This window comes from Gossypium hirsutum, chromosome D04 (assembly GCF_007990345.1).
Source record: "Gossypium hirsutum isolate 1008001.06 chromosome D04, Gossypium_hirsutum_v2.1, whole genome shotgun sequence".
In the NCBI taxonomy this organism is placed as follows: Eukaryota; Viridiplantae; Streptophyta; class Magnoliopsida; order Malvales; family Malvaceae; genus Gossypium; species Gossypium hirsutum.
Window position 1 is genome coordinate 58191181 of NC_053440.1, and position 19662 is coordinate 58210842.

Sequence of the window (19662 nt, forward strand, 5' to 3'; positions counted from 1 at the left end):
ATATTAGTCTTTTTTTTTAAATCTGAAAAATTCAAAGAGAATAATTTAAAAAACTTTTTCTTCAAAAAGTATAAAATAGATAGAATATATAAACAACAACGGTTTAATTTGTTATTATATCAATCAAAATTATGTATAATTAATAGAAAATATTAATTTTCATAATTAATTGTCTTTAATTGCTCATTTTTAAAATTGACAAGATTGTTTTTTTTTAAAGAGATCAATTTGTTCAATATCAAATTTGAGAGAGATTGGAGCGATTTTTTTTACAACTTTTCATATTTTATATAAAAATATAAAATGACAAAAATAATTCTTTTAACATAATATTTGTTACTTTATAATTTTTTTATAATTTCACAATTGATCCCATGATACTAATACTTAAGAACTAAAAAGATCTTGTAAAATAATAAAAAATTAATTAATCTCTTAATTAAAAACCCCCCAATCAATTGAGCCTTATAATATAATTTTTTTTATTGAAGTCTAAATGGACTAAGTGATGACACGACAATTGATACGGTGATTAATGTAGTAGTTAATATAGAAAAAAATGATAACATACATTAAACATAAAAAATATTGACATGTAAAAATTAATTAATTTTTTAAATTATTTTACGAGAGATTAATCTTTTTTTTAATTATTTTATGATGGTTAGATTAATTTTTAGAATTTATGGAAAAATATTAAAGAAAGTTATATAGAAATTTATTAAAATGATAAAATTTATAAAAAAAAATTATAAAAAAAAAGAGTAGCAAAATTTTAAAATTTTTCTATAGTATTTAATATTTTATTGATAATTTATATAATTTCATTCAATAATTACTAAAAGTGCCTTATAAAATTATTCTTTTCCTCTTGAAAACTCTTAATAGATGCCTTCCTTAAGGGGGAAATTGCTCAAAGAGTGTCGATAAAAGACCAAGTATTGCCCTTTCTATGAGTCTAAGATTGAGAATACAGAGCATATACTTTTTTGCTTTGCCCCTTCCCCAAAGCAGTGTGTTTTTTTTAATAGAGCACAAGAGTCGTCATCATCATATTATGATCAACGTTGTTAAATCCAAACGAGTGAGAGACTTTAAGAGCAAATCACGACTCTTTTTTCCTTTTTTGATCTGGAATCATGACTAATGTTTCACATCTCAATAATACACGGTAATAGGTTATTTACAAGTAATTTTTTGCTCTCCAGCCACTGCCTTTCTTGACTAAGGGTGAGTTTGGATAGGCGGCGCGTTTACCTGCGGTTAGTGTAAAAACAGCGGTGGCGGTGAGATTAGGCACTGTAGCGATACTGTAACGTGAGACAAAAAGTAAATTAAACGCACCGCACCGCACCCAATCGCCCATCCAAACCCACCCTAAGACAGACGAGTACTGTTTTCCACGTCAAATCATCAGGTATGATATTCTCTCCCAACATTTGTAGCAAAAGCATTATAGCCTTTTGAATATTCCCCATCCTACAAAAAGCATTGATCAGTGGACTATAACTTCCATCATCAAGTCTGCAACCTCTTCCAGCCATGTCCTCCATTAGCTTTAAAGCACTACCAAGTTTATCACGACTGCAAAACCCACTAATTACATCATTGAATGTTGATGCTGCTGGTAAATAGCCACAGACAACCATTTCATTCATCAGCTCAACTGCCTCTCGCATACACCCTTTCTGGCAAAATCTACGAATTAAACAATCGAAAACAAGCACACTTGGAATACCCCCTTCCCCGATCATCTGATCATAAACTCTCTTTGCATCCTCAATACTGCCCTCCTTGCAAAATTCCATTATCCTTATGTTCCTATCAACAGCCCTAGGAAATAAATTTTGCATCTTGGAAAGGAACTCCAATGCTTCCCCCGAGCAATTGTTCTTGTATAAACCATAGAGCACACTGTTATAAGGACTAACACGCCCACATGAACCCACCTTACTCTCCTCCATTAGCTCCAAAATCTTAAACCCATCTTCCATTCTCCCTGCTGAACACAGCCCTTCAATCAATTTATCGAAAGTAGCAAAGTTCCAACTGATCCCATCTGTCTTCATTTCATTGAACATATCCAGAGCTGAATCCAACATGTCAGACTCACAGAAACCAGAGATCAATATGTTGTATGTGTCAGCATTTGGGAGACGGCCTTTATTCTCCATCTCCCTGGAAAGCCTCTGTCCAAGTTTCACCTTTCCTATTCTACAGTAACCCTTTATCAAAGTATTATATGCTACAACATCCACTACACCCCCCTTGCTCTCGACTTTCTCTAAAATCTCAAAGCCTTCAGATACACGACCCACATCGCAGAGAATTTTCAGAACCTTAGTCAGGGTAATGACATCTGGTACAAACCCCATGGTGAAGCTCTTCTCTAACAACACAAGAGCTTGAACTAAATTTTCTTCTTTACAGTAGGCAGATATCAAGATATTAAAGGTAACTGCATTGGGGTTCTCCATTTCATTCATCAAGCTTCTGGCTCTCCCAACCTTGCCATTCTTACATAGAGCATGGATCAAAGTGTTGTAAAGCACAGCATTGGGCTTTACAGTGCTAGACTTGATAAGTTGCAGAAGCTTAAAAGCATCGGCAATTCTGTTAGTTAAGCAAAGACCTTTCATCAAAATGCCAAAAGTATATTCATCGCTTTGGACACCAGTCGGCATCATCTTCTTCCTATAAAAGTGCCTAGCCAAATCAATGTCTTCCTTGACAAGAACGTTGAGTATAGAATTAAAAATCTTCAAGGAAGGGGGTTTGTTAAATCTGGAAGCCAAATCAAGGACCTCGATGACATCCCGGATCATCCGGGCTCGCCCAAGGCCTCGAACTAGGGTGACAAGAATATCTTCATCTGGGGGAACGCCTAATGTGGTGGGCATTTCGTCGAGCAGTTCCTTGACAGTGTTGAAACGGCGGAAAGCACAGAGCTTTTGGATCAAAGCACAGTAGGTGGACTGAGAGTGGGTGAAATTTGGGAGCATTGAAGCCCATTGGAAGGTTTTCAGCGCTGTTTCTGCTGAATTCTGGTCTAGTATGAGATGGGCAATATGCTCATGACTTGGAACGCCAAGGGATGAGGATGATGACGACGACCATACAAGTCTTGAATGAAAGCTCGGAAATGATTGTAGAAGAAAATCATGGGTTTCGATGGATGAGAAAGCTGAAAATATCCAACTCAAAGGATGTGAGAGCTTCTTCATGGGATTCACTTTACCCAAACAGAATGTCTCGATCCTCTTCAGATTTTATAAGTTATCAGTTAGCTTTCAATTATGTTTTGATTTAAAACATAGGGGTAAATTCACAAGTGATCACTCAGTTTTTATAATTTTTATTTTAGACACAAAAAATTAGGCCTCCGCCATTAATTTAATGATATTTTACACTCATTGTAATCTCCCAATATTAATAAGGTTCGGTTCGTTTTGATTACTCATTATTAATTTTATTATTTTTTTCAAAAAAATTAAATTTTTTATAGAAAAGTAAGATATTCAACTATGAAGATAAAATAAAGGGAAAACTACCTAATTAATCACTAAATTTTAATGTGTTTTTTTTTGTCATTTAACTATAAAAATCTATAATTTGAAGTTTAAGAAATCTTTTTTAATTACTGTGTGGCTAAATCTCAAACGACCAGTGCATTACATTATTTCCGAGTGAGCTCCACCATATTATTATATTTCCTTTTTATTTTCTTTTACATTTCTTTCATTTATTCTTTTTTCCTTTTTCTTTCTTCTCCATCATTGGTGCTTGCATGTTGCAGCCATTGCTTGAAATCCTTCATCACATATTGAATCAAAAGAGTAAATAGTTGTAAACTTTTTAATTAAGGATTCTATTAGTTTGTAAATTTTTTGGTGTTAGTGTTGAAGTACATAAACAATTTGCTGAATCTAATAAATTTGGTGGGTTCTCTCTTTTATTATTTTTATCTACAATAATTGATTTTTCTATCGTATTTATATTCAATAGCAATTTGGTTGCATTTATTAGTTTTTCTATCATGTTTGGTATTCAATAATAATTTATCGGGTTAATCCATTGTGCCAAAATTCAGTTTCCAATGCTTAAATCCTAACACCATAGTAATCTTGCAGTTAGTTTATAGTTATGGATTTTGATGCCTTTCTATTTTCCAGGCAGAAAAACGTTAAGGTTGTTAGCATTGATGGGTATGACTTATTGGGATGTTTCAAATGACGAGAATGCTTTAAAAAAGTCCGTCTCACATCAACCTGTGAGTATCGCCATTGAAGCTGGTGGCTGAGCTTTCCAACTCTATGAAGCAGTAAGCTTGCCTATTTTTCTCATGCAAAATTATCCATCACTTAACGGTCTGTACAATGATTAAGTGTTTTACCATTTGTCAATGTTTGAACATATTTTCAAGGAGTTTCCAATGGTGAATGCAGTTAGATATGGCACCGATGATAACGGTCAAGGCTGTTAAGATAAATGTTGTTTGTTAATTCTGTTGCAATTTAGTTACTAGCAGTTAATGGGTTAGTGCTATTATCATTGTTGACAACAAGAATATCCTGTGTTGTAAATACCTTTGCTTAAGTATTTTCAATATATGAAAAAGTTTGAATGAAAGCAAACTTTAACATGGTATCAAACGTCTCTCTCATTATGGATTTCTAAGGTCATGTGGAGCATTCATGGTTCATCTCACTACACCAGCAATGATTTTTTATTCAGTTTTTGATAGCCCTTCTTCTCCACCAAAAAGATTAATATCCTTCTTGATGACTCCAATTATTTGCTATGACATCGTGTAGACTTAAAATGTGCCTTAAAACACAAGTTTGCCATTTCTACTTGCTTGGGCATTAAGCAATTCAAAAACCAATCGTTTAACCTATTCAAAACACGATCAAACACACTTGAAACGAGCCAAAACAATCATTCTAGGTGTCTAACCAATGTACCATCATTGGTACCACATTTATATCGTCAAAACATATCATCAATGCATAATTATAAACATGTCAAAATCCATCAATTTAGCCTAGTTCATATCTACCTAAAACATCAACTTTAATTCGCATACACATAACAAGCATTGATTCAATTCAATATACCATATTATGGCTTCAAACACAAACACATGTTTACATATATGTCAAACCAACATAATACTTATAACTTCACTTACAATTCATCTGCAGAATAACTATCAACTAGACATCCTAGGTACATGCCAACACAAAAAGATAAATATCAGCACATTTGAGATCGAGATCGTTGTTGGATGTTGAATCAACAATCAAAAGTGAAGTACCTAACATGCGCACGAAAAATAAAATCGCACATTGATTAAAATTCAGTGATATTTCTATAATCTGAACAATTAAAGACATAAAGATACATGAATCCTCAATTTGAAATGCATAATCATATTACTATTTGACAAGCAATTGTATATCATCTCAATTTCATGCATAATACCACATTATACCATGATTTGCTCACTTCACTAATAGTTTTCCATTAGTTGGTTTAACATATAACTCAATTAACATCACTTGTTATAAAATAACTTTTCACATCTCAATCAACATTTCATTTTAACAATGGCATAATTCAACTATATTCAATCAATGAGTACATTACTCATATATATCTCATTTATAATCACAACTTTTCCAAATTTCATATATCAATTCACTTTTCCATTTCCAATTCACATATTTATTCATTTCAATATCGATCATAGAACTTGTTATTTAATTACCACTATTAACACGACTCGGACTTGGACGGATACACGGATCCAACCAACACACCAGTTTGGCACCCAGTGCCTCATCGAAAAAATCCAAAGTAATAGCTGCGCCCAGCGCTATATAAATTGACACCTAGTGTCTCATCAGTTAAACCGAAGTAAATTGGCACCCAGTGCCTCATCAACTCGAAGTTGAAGAAATCCCTAAACTCTTCCTATCCTATGGCATGTCATCTATATCCGACTCAGCCCGATACAGTTAATAGGGTTCCAATTCACTTTCGAAATACAACCAATATCCAATTATCATAATTGCACATTATCACATTTACACAAATATTTATTTCAATTCAAATAATCAATACATTCATAATATATACCAACTCAATCCATTTCAATAAACTATAATTTCAATTCAATATCAAAGTGCCAAAATACTCACCTCAACCACTTATCATATGCATTAAATCAAAATATAATAATTAGTAACTAGGTTCGGATTATAGAAATATAAATCATGGATTCCGAGCTATTCGACGTCGTTTTTATCCTTCCCCTTTTTAGTTGAGGATTCCAGTACGCTGTTAGCTACGAAATTAAAACAATTAAAATTCATCAATACAACAAAATTCAATCTCATATTAAATATTTTAAATCTTTACTCAATGTTTACCTAAATTCCAATTTTGTCCCTAAACCGAGACTAATTTTTATTCTTTACAATTAATTCTATATCTTCATACAAATTTCACTTTAAACTAAATTTAACTCCGTATTTTCAATTAAACCCCTAAATTTTGAATTTTTCACAATTTAGTCCTTATTACTCAAAATTTACAATTTGTTATACAATTTAACCCTTTTCCATTTCTAGCTTAAAAATCTATCAATTTAATCCCTAATACTAAAACTATTTAATAATAAAAATAATTAAAAACTTAATCAATACTAAAATTATAACATGGGTTGGGTAGCCCTGGTTACTGGGATTCTAAAAACATAAAAATCACAAAAAAAATAGACTAAATTGACTAATCAATTGAAGTTGAAACTTAAAAGCCCTTAGGATGCCACCGTTCTATTTTCTCATTTCTATCTTTCTTTTCTTTTCTTTCTCTTTTGCATGTTAACATCTTTTTCCTTATGTTTTTATTATAATAACCATTATTATTTTATAAATTATACATAAATTAAATGTATTTTAACTATTATTATAACATATAACATATATAAAATTTAAACTTTCATTAACGACTGTCACTAACATGAAATAATGTGCATTTACTACTTTAGTCCTTTATAGTTAATTTAATCTATAATTCAATTTTTAACCTTTATGCAATTTAGTTCTTATACTATAATAACTCTTAATTCATGCAATTTTACTTAACCGAAACCTAATTAAATACACAATTAATTTCGTAAATATTTTTAATAAATATTTAAGAGTTCGATTTACAGGAACGGAGTCCCGAAAATGCACTTTCTGACACCTCTAACCATAGAGTCGTTACAGGTATGCAAGAATAGATGAGCATTTCGCGAGCTTGTGATTTGAAAAGAGTCCTAGCAAACCTACTATGTATATGAAGAAGATCAACGAACTCACAGTATTAATTGTTTCGCTATATGTTTACGATCTTCTTGTGATTGGGAGCAGTGCAAATGAAGAAGATATTTGAAATGTCGGATCTTGGGGAAATAAGATATTTCCTTGGGATGAAAGTGCGACAAGTTCAAGAAGGTATTTTCATAAGCCAAAAGAACTTCGCACTAAAGATTTTAAAGAGGTTTTACATGGAGAAGTGTAAACCAAGTAGCACGTTTATTGCAGTTGGAGAAAAACTCAGTAGTAGTGGAAATTTTCAAAAGATTGATGAAAAAAACTATCGAAGTCTTATTGGTTGTTTGTTGTACTTAACAACGACACGACCATATATTATGTTCACAGTTGGCTTGTAGTCAAAATTTATGCATTGCTATGATGCATCTCATTTTAAATCTACGAAAAGGGTGTTGAGACTGCAATGGCAAACTCATCAAAGTTTTTTTGGGTACACTAACAGTGATTGGGCAGGACCAGTGGATGATATGTGACAATATTTCTTTTTGCTTGGATCTGAGGTATTCTCTTGGTGTTCTAAGAAGCAATTGACAGTTGTTCAATCCACAGCTAAGCCTGAGTATGTAGCTGCAGTAGCAATAGTTAATTAAACAAATTGGTTGAGAAAGTTTTTGTCTGACTTCAATTTTATGCAAAATGAAACAACTCAATTTTTTTTTACGATAATCAGTCTGCCATAACAATTGCGAAGGACCCAATCTTCCACGTGAAGACAAAACATTTTAAAATTAAGTACTACTTCGTGAAAGAAGTCGAACAAAGCAAAAAAGTGACTCTGGTTCATTGCAGTACAGAAACTCAACTTGTAGATATTCTAACCACACTACTTCGAAAGATGAGGTTTGAAGAATTGAGAGATAAATTTGGTGTTTGCAACATGAAAGCCAAGGAAAGTGTTGCGATTACTGTTCATGCATCATGCAAAGTTAACGAACTGTATAAGCCTGGCACAGTCTATAAGCTCGATGAAGTCTATATGCTTGACTAATTTTATAAGCCTGGTGAACTCACAGTAAGTGGCGAATTCATTATTTTGGAGAATTAGGAATCCAAACTGAGGTCGCAGAAAAGATGCGAGCAAATTAAGAAGCTACGAAGCAACTGGATTTGAAGAACTTGCGTGCAAGTTATGTTTTCAGATTATATTTTCTAAAAATTTAGAATTTATTAACATAATATATTTGTTATTTATTAGCATATAATCTTTATTATTTCTTTCCATAGTTAGAAGCTTTTCTTTGTTAGAAGAACTCATGTTTCATTGTTCAAAACGGGTGAGTGAAATATATAAAACTATTGCAGACAATTTTGTTGCAATTCAATTGTTTCTTCTCTGCAATTCTTTCTTATCATAATAATTCCGACAGACTCCCTGACCATGTTTTTCCTTGGGTGCATTGATGATTGTTAGCAAGCTCGGCCACGGATACATATAAGTGTTCCAGAATCTTTTGTAAGTAAGTCCACCTTATAAGCAGGCTTAGCAGAAACCTTAGTGTCGCCTTTGAATTTCGAGCTGGCTTTTGGATCACCGGATTGAGAGAAAAAAGCCCCATTCACCATCAGGTCCCCTTCTGATCTCCAATTCCACGTCTTCCATACTTCTGGTGGTGCATAGTCCCTCTTGGTCACCTTTACCAAAATTTACCAGTCATGAATATTACTTTAGAAAGTAAAAAAACATATCATTTTATTTCTGACAAGGAAATGAGATTGGCTACCTCCTTGGATGCCACGTGACGTCGAGCAATATATCGGTTGCCTTGGCTGATGACGGTAGGGTGGCTACTACCTCCAATGGCATACATGAGCCAATGAGTATAGTCATTGTTGACCACGTGGATAAACCCCCATCGACACCTCGGCATCCTTTGTACCAATCCTTTACCGAAGTGGTTGAAAGCAAGAGTGATCTGCATCTTCTCATCCATTTTGTGGTTGTCATTTGCTCCAAACAACATCACCTGTATCAACAGATACAGATAAATAATTCGTCACCCTAGCTTGCTCAACCTCATCCTAGAATCAATGGTAAAAACGTTTTTACTATTAATGATCCTTGGAAGTATCAAAATTTTGATTACCTGGTCGTGATGAGTGAAATGGCAGTTGGAGATTGTTATGGCAGTTGATCCCTGAATGGCATCAATGAGACCATCCCTACACTTATACATTGAAAGGTGATCAAGCCAAACGTTCGTTGCTCCAAAAAGAGAAATCCCATCACCATCGCTCTTTGTCCTGAATCCATAGTGGTTTACGGAATCCCTGATCATGCCGCCATTGCCCGGAACAATGTGATGAATATGGAGGCCATGGATAATAACGTTCCTCACATATTGGATAGTAATACCAGCCCCATAAGCCACATGCACATTGGCTCCCCTAGCGTCGATTGTTTTGTCACCCGACATAATGAGCTCCTCTTTTAGCCTGATGATCATAGCTCGTGCAAAGATGATCCAAAGAGGTTCCTTCTGAATCACAGCATGACGTAGGGTTCCAGGTTTAGGATTTAACAAATCATCATCTGAAGGATCGGTCACTACGTAAATTCTACCGTACTTTCCACCAATAGTACCACGTGCGAATCCAATGGCGCAATCAGCCAGTCTCTGCCTGTTTTTCTCCCAGTTACGATCACAGCGCCAGCACTGGTCAATGGGGCTGGTTGGATCGCAGGGACCGCCTTTTTTTCTTGCCCTCAAATGTCGTCTTGTGCTATTTAGCCTCATCAGCGACCTTGATGCAAAATAGAAAATACAAAAGCCGATATCAACTAAAAAAAACATTCCAAAAACCATTAGTATTTGAAAAATGGCACTTAATAATCTCAATCCTCTATCTTTTTCTACCTGGAAACAAGGTGGTTGACATGCTGGGTAACTTCCTCAGGATTGGGGTTATATGCCTGCTCGGTGTTTTCTTTAGCTTCCAATTCACGTTGTTTCCAATACTCATCATATTCTCCGATGTGACCTTGCAGGGCTGGGATTATGGCAGCAAAGAAAAATAATAGTAACTTACAACTTCGATTGCCGGCGGCATCCATGTTAAGCACTTTTTGCTTTGGGCTTTGGATTTCGGCTCCTCGCAAAATTAAAAGAGACTATTTTCAAGGCGCCTCGAGGTCCTGGTGCAGACATCACCAAGACCAGCGGCAACCTATGTCGAAGGGGAGTTATGAAGGGGAGTTATGAATACAACAAAAATATCCTAAAAATAGAGAAAAGCAATATTTTCCCCTTTCTCTTCTCCGCGGCAAAGGAGAGAATACTAGGTGCCATTTCTATTCTTGGGAAATGGTTATACTTCAACGATTTTAGAATAGACTAGAATTAAATTAATGAAATTTTAATTAATATTAGTTAACTAATTTTTTATCCCATCAAGGTCGATTTATTACAAAATTTGTCTCAATTATTTTAATATTTGAGTAATAATTTGATTACAAAATTAAAACATAATAATTTAATATTTAATATTTTAAATATATAATTAATTATCTAATATTTGAATAATAATGATTCAAATGCCTCATAGAACACATCCTATGACAACTCTGGTATTATTCATTGGCTTCAATGTTCAATGTTGTGTTGGTCTCCGTCATTACTCCTAAAATTTTATGCTGGTTGAAATATTTTGCAGTTTTAAGAATGGTAATTTAAAATTCAAATATAATTTAAATCTAGAAATTTTGTTATTAAAAATTGTAATCAAAAGTTTAAGATTTGAGACTAAAAATATTAAAAATCATCATAACTTGTTCATAATTTTTAAGTTTTCTAGTTTATATAGATTGTTACTTTGAGAGCTTTTTTCTTTTAAAGTAGAACTAAATTTGACTAGAAAAATATATTATTGGAGATATCATATTTTGTTCAACAGAAATTGTTCAAGTCCATTCGAAGTTGGACTTAAATGAAAAACAATAAATAGTTTTAAAAAATCATAAATGTAGTTACCCATATATGTTAAAAGCTTTAAGTTTGGATTTTTGAGTTAAGGTTTTTTATTTGGAGTTTAGAGTCAATTCAGGCTTTCACTTTCAATTTTGATTTTGGGTTTTTGATTTGGTTTTGGTTTGAAGTTTCGGTTGCAAAATATTTCAGTTGTATGATAACCTATAATTGAACATGTACGATAATTCTACAATATATTGCTATCAGTTCCTTGGGAACACTTGGCTGAGTCCTAGGAAAAGGAAACAATTTAAATGAAAAAGCGGGCCCAAATAATGAAAAAAATCGGTCCGAATTACAGGAAACAAAAGACAAAATTAAAAAACAGGAAACCTAATACCTGGTCTCCACTAAATTGTTGCCTTTTTCACATCTCTTTACCAGCAGTCCAAACGATAGCCAGTTTAAAAAAATCTTCCATTTCCTGCTATCTCTTTTCTTTGCAAACCTTCCATGAAAACCTCTTTAATCTGGGTGCCTCGGCCATCTTTCCTCTTGTTGGCGTCGATTGTAGACTATAACTGCTCCCTCCAGGTACTGTTCTTCTCCCCTCTTTAATGCTTCTTTCGCGAGTTCGTGGGCACAACCATTTCCTGATCTTTGAACAAACTGGAAATTGATTTCTTGAAAATGGTCTTTTTTGCTTTGAATGTCTCTAATAATTGCCCCAATAACTGATTTATCTGACGCTGTTGATTTACATTTTTGAATTACCATTTTTGAATTACCATTCTTGAATCCCCTACAATTTCTATTGAGTTAAAACCCATTGAAATTCCTAATTTAACGGCTTGTAAACCTGCATGTGCCTCTGACATGAATGGGGACGACATTGCGGTGTGTAGGACTGTCTTCGAGGCTAAAATCTCGCCCATCAATCTCCGAGCCACCAGACCCGAAGCCGATTTGGAAAATCTTCCGTCGAAAGCTGCGTCAAAATAAATTGCTACCCTTGTGTTCCCTTCATGTTGTCTCTGCCTTCTATCAACATCTGAGGTAAGCGTTCTTTCCTCCAGCCCATTTAACTCTGCCATGTAACTTTGAATTCGTTACTTTAATAAGCCCTGAATGTATTTTCATTCTTATTCTGCTCGAGGGATATCCGCATGATATCCCGTCCCGGGATAAGCTATTTCAAGATTATCCGCATCATATCCCGTCCCGGTTCAGTATTTTTGGTGCCCAGTTCAGCAGTATTGGTAGCCGGTTCAGAGTTTTAACGTGTCTGGACCGGGTTAACTAACTTAGTTATTCCAACCAGGGATATCCCATTTCAGGGATATCCCGGAGTGGTGTCTAGGGGTTTGAGGCTTGGGGCTTGGGGCTTGGGTTTAGGGTTGGGCTGGTGTTTTTGGGCTTTTGTTTCAGTGTTTGGGGCTTTGAATCTCTTAGGTTTTGAATTACTGGGTTTTGGACTACATCGGATAGTGATTTCAGGGACCAAAATATATACCCAAAATTTATTAGCCTTGTAAATTATTAAAAAAGAATTGAGAATGAGGTTTCTTTTTAATTGAAATGGGCTTTTTTATAATAAATCCAACAAGCCAACTCTAGGCTATTGATGACTTTAATCTAACAAACCAAATGGACCATCCGAATGAGGGGAAGAAAACAAGGAAGCCAGCCACTAAGAAATGAAGCTTCTCTCTCCTTTGTTATAGGATTTATGAATAACCTCGATTTCAATCTCTCTCCTCCTGATATATCTCCGGCAATAAAACTCCACCGTTTCTTTCTATCTTCGTTTGTAGGGTTTTTGGCTCAGATCGACTCCCGGCTAAGAATTTGTGCCTTTGTTTCACAGTTCGACTCCTTATTTCTCTTCTCCTAAAGATTCTTCTCATTTGAATCTTTGGCATTATCTTTTTTACACAACTTTTGGTTTGGAATTACGGGTCGATCATTTGAATCTTTGCCATTATCTGTTTTGGAGTGTGGTGTGTTTAACTGTGTGGGTTTGGGGTGTTGTTGGTTCAGTTTTGTAGTCTTTGGTCTGACCAAAGTAAAGTCTCTTCTTTCCTTTCCCTTTTATCTCACTTAAGATAATGCTTTAAACTTTTTCGCCTGCGTTTCTTTCTAATGTGACAGTCCAGATAGCCTAATGATCTCGTGTATAAAAAACTGCTTTCTAGTCTGATGTGCTGCAAAAGAAAAATCTCTGATTGGCTGGATTATAAGTACTGTGAAACCAGTATCCCAATTGTTAAGTCAACCATCAGTAAATCTGCGCATATGAATGACTTTAATTAAATAATTCCCTGTGAAACTCTAAAATAATTAGTTTAATCGATCTGTCCTTGGGATATGTAGTACACTTCCTGTCCATATATAACTGTTTTTAGTTAGTATCTTTCTTGCCCTGTTTTTAGTTAGAGTGTTTTTGTTTGTGAGATAGTAACTAACAAATTGAGCCCACTTTCCTTTTTAAGCCATTGGTTAATGACTTCGGTTTATATCGTATTAGTTTGCATGAATTTGATTCTTTGAATAACCTTCTTGTGGTGTCTTGGGTTTAATTCAAAATTTTCCGAATTATTAATGGTTGATGTGGAAATTTGATTAGGTGATAGTTTATTCTTAATAGAACTTTGGATATGTGGTAAATGTTTTCGATTTGGGAGTAAATTTTGGTACATAAATTGCATATTAGTCCAACATCATCTATATATTCAATTGAATGTGTTTTTCGTCTTTTAAGGATGTTGCTTATGGATTCCTTGACGAAGATATCTTTCAATCGCTGCATTAGAGGTGGAGATTTGATTATTGTATATGAGAGGCATGATACTATGAAAGTTGTTAAAAGTGCGAGAATTTGGTTCTTCAAAATCGTTTCGGTTTATTTAAAGCTGTTAAAGCTGCATTATATTTGTTCAGGAATAAGAAACCATTAATTAAACCATTATATTTGTTTCAGATATATTTATTCATCACTCGAAGCAAAGCAAAAGGGAAAGTAGGAGGGTTTTGCGGAGAGTGAAAAATGGCTGGTCCTGCTTCATCGGAGAGAGAAGTCATTCTGGAAATACTATTCAGGTCAGGAGGTTGCCTCAGTTCTCACCATTTTATCAGTGGAAATCATGAAGCTTCCAATTATTTATGTGAATTGTAAGTCACCCCTTTTTTTCATATGTTTTAGCTTGGGGATTTTGATTCTTTTATGAAAAGGCCTTGAATTTTACGTTCTGCAATTGAAATGTGTGAACTTTAGGCATTATGGGGGATGGTCATTACCTAATATATACTTTTTGTCGTTTGCTGGGGTTGTGAAGTTTGGCAATATCCATATCGGTGGACTTTCCAGAATTTACAATGCGCGTAATTATTGTTTAGGTTGGGTTTGAAGTTCTTTTACTTGTCTATTTTGTGTTTATTCTGGATTTCTTTTAATGGTAATTGTTTATTTACTGCAAGCGAGTGTCAGATATGTTATATTGATTCTTATTTAGGGTGGAGAGTTGAAGCTTTGAAACTGAAATGAATTAGCTTTTCCTTGAGCAGGACACCATGAAAGGCCATCTTATAATGACAATACTATCAGGTCTGTGTATCATGTCTGGGAGTATGATGTTCACAAGCTCATGCACCTAGAGGAACCGATTGATATTTTCCTTTCACACGATTGGCCGCTCAGCAGCACTAATTATGGGAATTGGCAACAACTTGTTCACTACCAAAAAACAATTCAAAGATGAGGTAATTATAACCGATTGGTGGAAATGCATATATGTGAAAAAATGAAAATCTTCATATCAAGCGTATTCAGTTTTCTTGTTGACCATTCCTGGTTGCTTGTTGGTTGAAACATATTTCCTAGATCCAGCAAGGAACTTTTGAAAGCAAGCCTGCTGCTCACCTGCTCAAAAAATTCAAACCATCGTATTGGTTTTCAGCTTACTTGTACTGCAAATTCACCACTCTTGTTGAACATGAAGAGGGTGGTAGAGCGACAAAATTTCTTGCACTCGATAATTGCCTTCCAGGGCGCAAGTTCTTGTAGGTATCTATCATAATTTTTGACCATTTCGTTTAGGTTCTTTCTTTTGGTCTTTGCTGGAAGCTAATTAATGAATTCTGGCTTTCTCTGATCTTTTAGATTGTTGATATTTAATATGATCCAGGACCTTATGAGGTTCAATATGATGAAGAATGTAACACTCCCAACCCAAATCCGTCGCCGGAATCGAGTTACGGAGCATTACCGGACATATTGGATAACTTATCACTAATTCACAAATAAATGACATACATAGCATACTTTAATCAATACATTACCTAGATATTAGATACATGCCACAATATCAAAAGAAAGGCACATCACTAAAATTTATCTGAGGCCGGGATTGCTCTGGATGCTGGACCGGACACTAGCTTTTTTACTAACCTGCACACGGAAACAACCGTACGCTGAGTATGGGTATACTCAGTGGTATTACCATAATTCAAATTACTAACATTAACCAATAAATTATATACAGTTAATTTATATTTACAATTATTCGTTAATTGTCTCATACTTTAAATAAACTAGATCATTAATAACAATAAGCAATATTTTAATCTTGTATTTAATTAAATTCACATATAATTCCACTATTTCGAATCATTTTATTTTCACTTCTCATTTCTCAGCAATAGTTATTTCAATTTGCTTTTCTTTACTTATATTTTTACATCTCATACTACCAAAATCATTTCATGAACTAAATCGCTAACTATTTCTTGTACCTTTGGTTCATACATTTCATTTTCATATCTCAATTTAATATCTCATTTCGATTCATATTCAAGATCATTTAATAAAATTTATATTATCAAAATTATTCATTTATCTTTATTAACTTGACTCGGACCTTGGCGGATACACGGATTTAACCAAACACACCAGAATGGCACCCAGTGCCTCATCGGATAGTTCGAAGTAATAGTTGACACTCAGTGTCTCATCGGCAAAGCCGAAGCAAGTTGGTACCCAGTACCTCATTGAATCTATCCGAAATAACAGTATGACATCCAGTGTCTCATCGACTCAAGGTCGAAGTATCCCTGAATACTTCCAATCCTATGGCATGTCAACTGTATCTGATTCAGCCCGACTAGTTAATAGGGTTTCAGAATCACATTTCAATTCAATCACTTTCTCATACTTTCAATTCAAATCATTATACAATTTAATCACCATTTGATTCAATACATTTTTCTATTTCAAATTCACTTCCCACTTTCAAATCAATATACAATTCAGCACCAATACATATTTCACAAATCATACCTCGATTCGAATCAAACCACTTTTCAGTCAATACTCAATTCACGTATTCACACTTATTCATAATTTAATTCACTTTTATTCAATTCATATTTTTAATTCATTCAATTAAATATTGATATTCTCCTTATTTTTATTTACTAAACATATTATTCAAAATTCAACAATTACTATCAATAAATTCAATATCAATACGTATATATATATTTTTCATTCGATTCAATCATGATACTCACCTCAATTTTCTTATCATGTATATTAATTTAAATTTTAACAATTAATAATTAAATTCGAATTATGGTAATACTAACCGTAAATTTTCTCGAGTCACTCCTTGATCACCTTCCCCTTTCCTTTCTCGGCAATGACTCTTGCACGACATTAGCTACGTAATTAAACAATTAAAAATTATTAATACACAATTTCATCAAAACATTTCCATTTATACCTAAACTTTACCTAAATTCTAATTTAATCCCTTATCAATACTAATTTTATTTTCCCAATCTAACTCCATATTCTCTCTTAATTCTTACTATAAACTCATTTTAACTCTTCATTTTCACCATAAATCCCTAATTTCGGAATTCTTTCAATTTAGTCCCTACTATTCAAAACTTACACTTTATTTTACAATTAAATCCTTTACTAACTTCTAACTTGAAATTCAATCAATTTAACCCCTAATTCTTTCATTTATTCAACATAATCAATGTCTAGAAATATAATATCTTCCCAAATTTCAACATAAACCATGAAATATTTTGTTCTAGAACTCTAAAAACTCAAAAATTATAAGAAAATAACTTAATTTGACTTAGAGCTTGAAACCTTGAAACCCCAAATTTTCTTTCTTTCCTTCCCTTTTTCTTTTTCTTTCCTTTCTCCCCTGTTTTCGTTTGCCTATTCTGTTTCCATTTCTCTTTTTCTATCTTTTATTTCTTTTATTAAATTAGTTTAATATAATAACAATAAAATAATAATATAATATTTCTTACTTAAATAATAAGTAAATATGTAATCATTACTAATATGTATGTATTTCATTCTTCCACATGTCATCATATACACCATGCATTTGTCAACAATTTTATTTAGAAATATGATAATATAATATAATTAATATAATTTACAATATAATAAAATAATAATATACTTTTAAAAAAAATCTCAGATTTTATCATGCATATGCCGCCTCATTTATGGGACTTGGCATATTTACCTATTTAGTCCTTTTAACTTTTCTTTAATCTATAATTAAACTTTTATCTCTATTGCAATTTAATCTTTTCTCATAATTAACCTCAATTTAGACAAATTCACTTAATTAAAACTTAATTAAATACATAACTAACTTCGTAAATATTTATAAAAATATTTACGGTTCAATTTATAATATCGAGGTCTCGATATCTCGTTTTTTTACCCAATTTACCTAATAATTTCTTTTAAATCACAAAATTCACTAATCCAAAAATAGTTTTAAAAAAATTCACGCTTAACTTATAATTATTAAGTAATAAATTTTTTTAACTTTTTCATCGAATTTAGAAATCTCAAATCATTATTCTGACACTACTAAAAATTGGACTGTTACAAAAAATGGCTGGCAATAACACAGAAATTGAACTGTCTTTCCTTTGACCTTCTGACGTGGAGACTTTGGGTGTGTGTATACATGACATTTTTGTTTTGACCATGCCACTCATCTCGCTCGCTCTCTCTTGGGTGGTTTTTACAAGAACTAGTGAGCCGACAACTGCTGTTCTAATATGTAGGAGAACACAGCTCTGACATGCAAGAAATTTACCTTGTGAATTTTCTGAAACAGCTCCACCTCACAAACTCTCTGATTCAGTTTCAAACACTACTTTTTCTGGTAAATAATATGGCGATATTTTGATGCTTTTCCTTCTTTGAGGTGCTAAAAGTATCTCCATTAATGGTTCTATCTTTTGGATTTAAGAAACTCACCATATATGTTTGCATATTTATGCCACTTATCACTATCATGATTAGGCATCTCGATATTACTGTCACAGTCGTTACAAAATACTATCCCTCATTTTTTTAACTTTTTTTAGCTCAATTAATTGTTGGTTAGCGAATGCATTCTTTTTAATTTAGATTTGCAACTAGAATAATCATGACTTTTGCAATTTGTTTTTGCTCGATTCCCTTTTTAATTATTAAAATTTTCTCACGTTGTGTAGGTTCTCCCCGTAATCCTCAGACTGTATCTTTCTTGGAATTGCTATATCTTCCTTATGTTCTTGATAATGCATCGGACTCTAGGGATACTCCTGCTTCATTGCCTCAAAAGGGTAAAGAGTTTTCTATTTACCTTATCCCACTCAGTTTTGATAATGTTACAGCGCCTGGCATGTGATAGGCTTGAGTTCAGGAAAAATACCTTTTCAGGAGTTTTGCAGAAATCACCTCGAATAACCAAGCTTTTGAAGCTTTCAAGTTAATAATCCGTTAAACTAATGAATGGAGGGCTTTAAACAAAGCCAACAATTGTTTCGGGCTTACATATTTATTTTAAATATAATACAGAACGCACTCAGATAAATATAATATATTATAAAGTTGATTTTGTTTTGCCTTTCTACATTTATTATCAGTGAGTTTTTGTCAGGTATTTATTTTTATTTCTTGCTCAGCAGAATATTGTTGGGGCTGGGGGTTGTTGGGCATAGCTTGAATTCGGTGCAGATTTTTTTTTAATTGTCCTGTTGTGTTTGGCCCAAAGAATATCCGTGTCATATCCCGGCTCGGAATAAGCTTTTCCGGGGATTTCCCCTTCAAATTTCGTCCCGGTTCAGAATTTTAACTGCCTGGTTCTGTTATTTTGGTGCCTGGTTCAGATTTTTTATGCGTCTGGGCCGGGATATCTGTCACACTTATACCAGGCGGGGATATCCCATTCTAGGACATCCCGGCTTGGGATATCCCTCCATAGGGATATCCCGGCCTAGGTATATCCCGCTCTTGGGATATCCTGCGTTGGTTTAGGGGTTTTTTTCTGTTTTTTTTA

At 33.6% G+C, this 19662-nt stretch overlaps 2 protein-coding genes and 1 long non-coding RNA gene across 11 annotated transcripts; 1 reads left to right on the top strand and 2 right to left on the bottom strand.

The window, feature by feature from the left end:
- Positions 1–1093: 1093 nt before the first annotated feature.
- LOC107898716 (pentatricopeptide repeat-containing protein At2g17525, mitochondrial) lies at positions 1094–3420 on the bottom strand. Its single transcript, XM_016824233.2, has 2 exons — positions 1383–3420; positions 1094–1229 (listed from the first exon to the last, which is right to left on the bottom strand). The coding sequence occupies exons 1-2, from the start codon at positions 3222–3224 to the stop codon at positions 1152–1154; spliced, it is 1920 nt and encodes a 639-aa protein (XP_016679722.2). The 5' UTR covers positions 3225–3420; the 3' UTR covers positions 1094–1151.
- A 5202-nt stretch (positions 3421–8622) lies between these two features.
- LOC107898714 (probable pectate lyase P59) lies at positions 8623–10563 on the bottom strand. Its single transcript, XM_016824231.2, has 4 exons — positions 10241–10563; positions 9470–10127; positions 9107–9349; positions 8623–9017 (listed from the first exon to the last, which is right to left on the bottom strand). Exons 1-4 carry the CDS (start codon positions 10435–10437, stop codon positions 8793–8795), a joined length of 1323 nt encoding a protein of 440 aa, XP_016679720.1. The 5' UTR covers positions 10438–10563; the 3' UTR covers positions 8623–8792.
- An 810-nt stretch (positions 10564–11373) lies between these two features.
- Positions 11374–15620, top strand: LOC107898712 (uncharacterized). 9 transcript variants are annotated; one of them, XR_005911986.1, is made up of 7 exons: positions 11382–11884; positions 12196–12346; positions 12447–13355; positions 14052–14158; positions 14271–14461; positions 14855–15049; positions 15171–15620. It is a non-coding gene; the product is annotated as an uncharacterized lncRNA (long non-coding RNA). The 9 variants fall into 9 exon arrangements; XR_001684476.2 differs by having other exon boundaries at positions 11374–11884; positions 12447–14158; XR_001684478.2 differs by having other exon boundaries at positions 11378–11884; positions 12447–14461; positions 15171–15353; positions 15450–15620.
- The last annotated feature ends 4042 nt before the right edge of the window (positions 15621–19662 follow it).

Coding starts and splice junctions, on each gene's coding strand:
- LOC107898716 (XM_016824233.2), bottom strand. CDS start 3,224: ATGAAGAAGCTCTCACATCCTTTGAGTTGGATATTTTCAGCTTTCTCA. Junction 1,230..1,382: donor GGAAAACAGTACTCGTCTGT/CTTAGGGTGGGT, acceptor TCCAAACTCACC/CTTAGTCAAGAAAGGCAGTG.
- LOC107898714 (XM_016824231.2), bottom strand. CDS start 10,437: ATGGATGCCGCCGGCAATCGAAGTTGTAAGTTACTATTATTTTTCTTT. Junction 10,128..10,240: donor GTCAACCACCTTGTTTCCAG/GTAGAAAAAGAT, acceptor TTTTGCATCAAG/GTCGCTGATGAGGCTAAATA. Junction 9,018..9,106: donor GTCACGTGGCATCCAAGGAG/GTAGCCAATCTC, acceptor ATTTTGGTAAAG/GTGACCAAGAGGGACTATGC.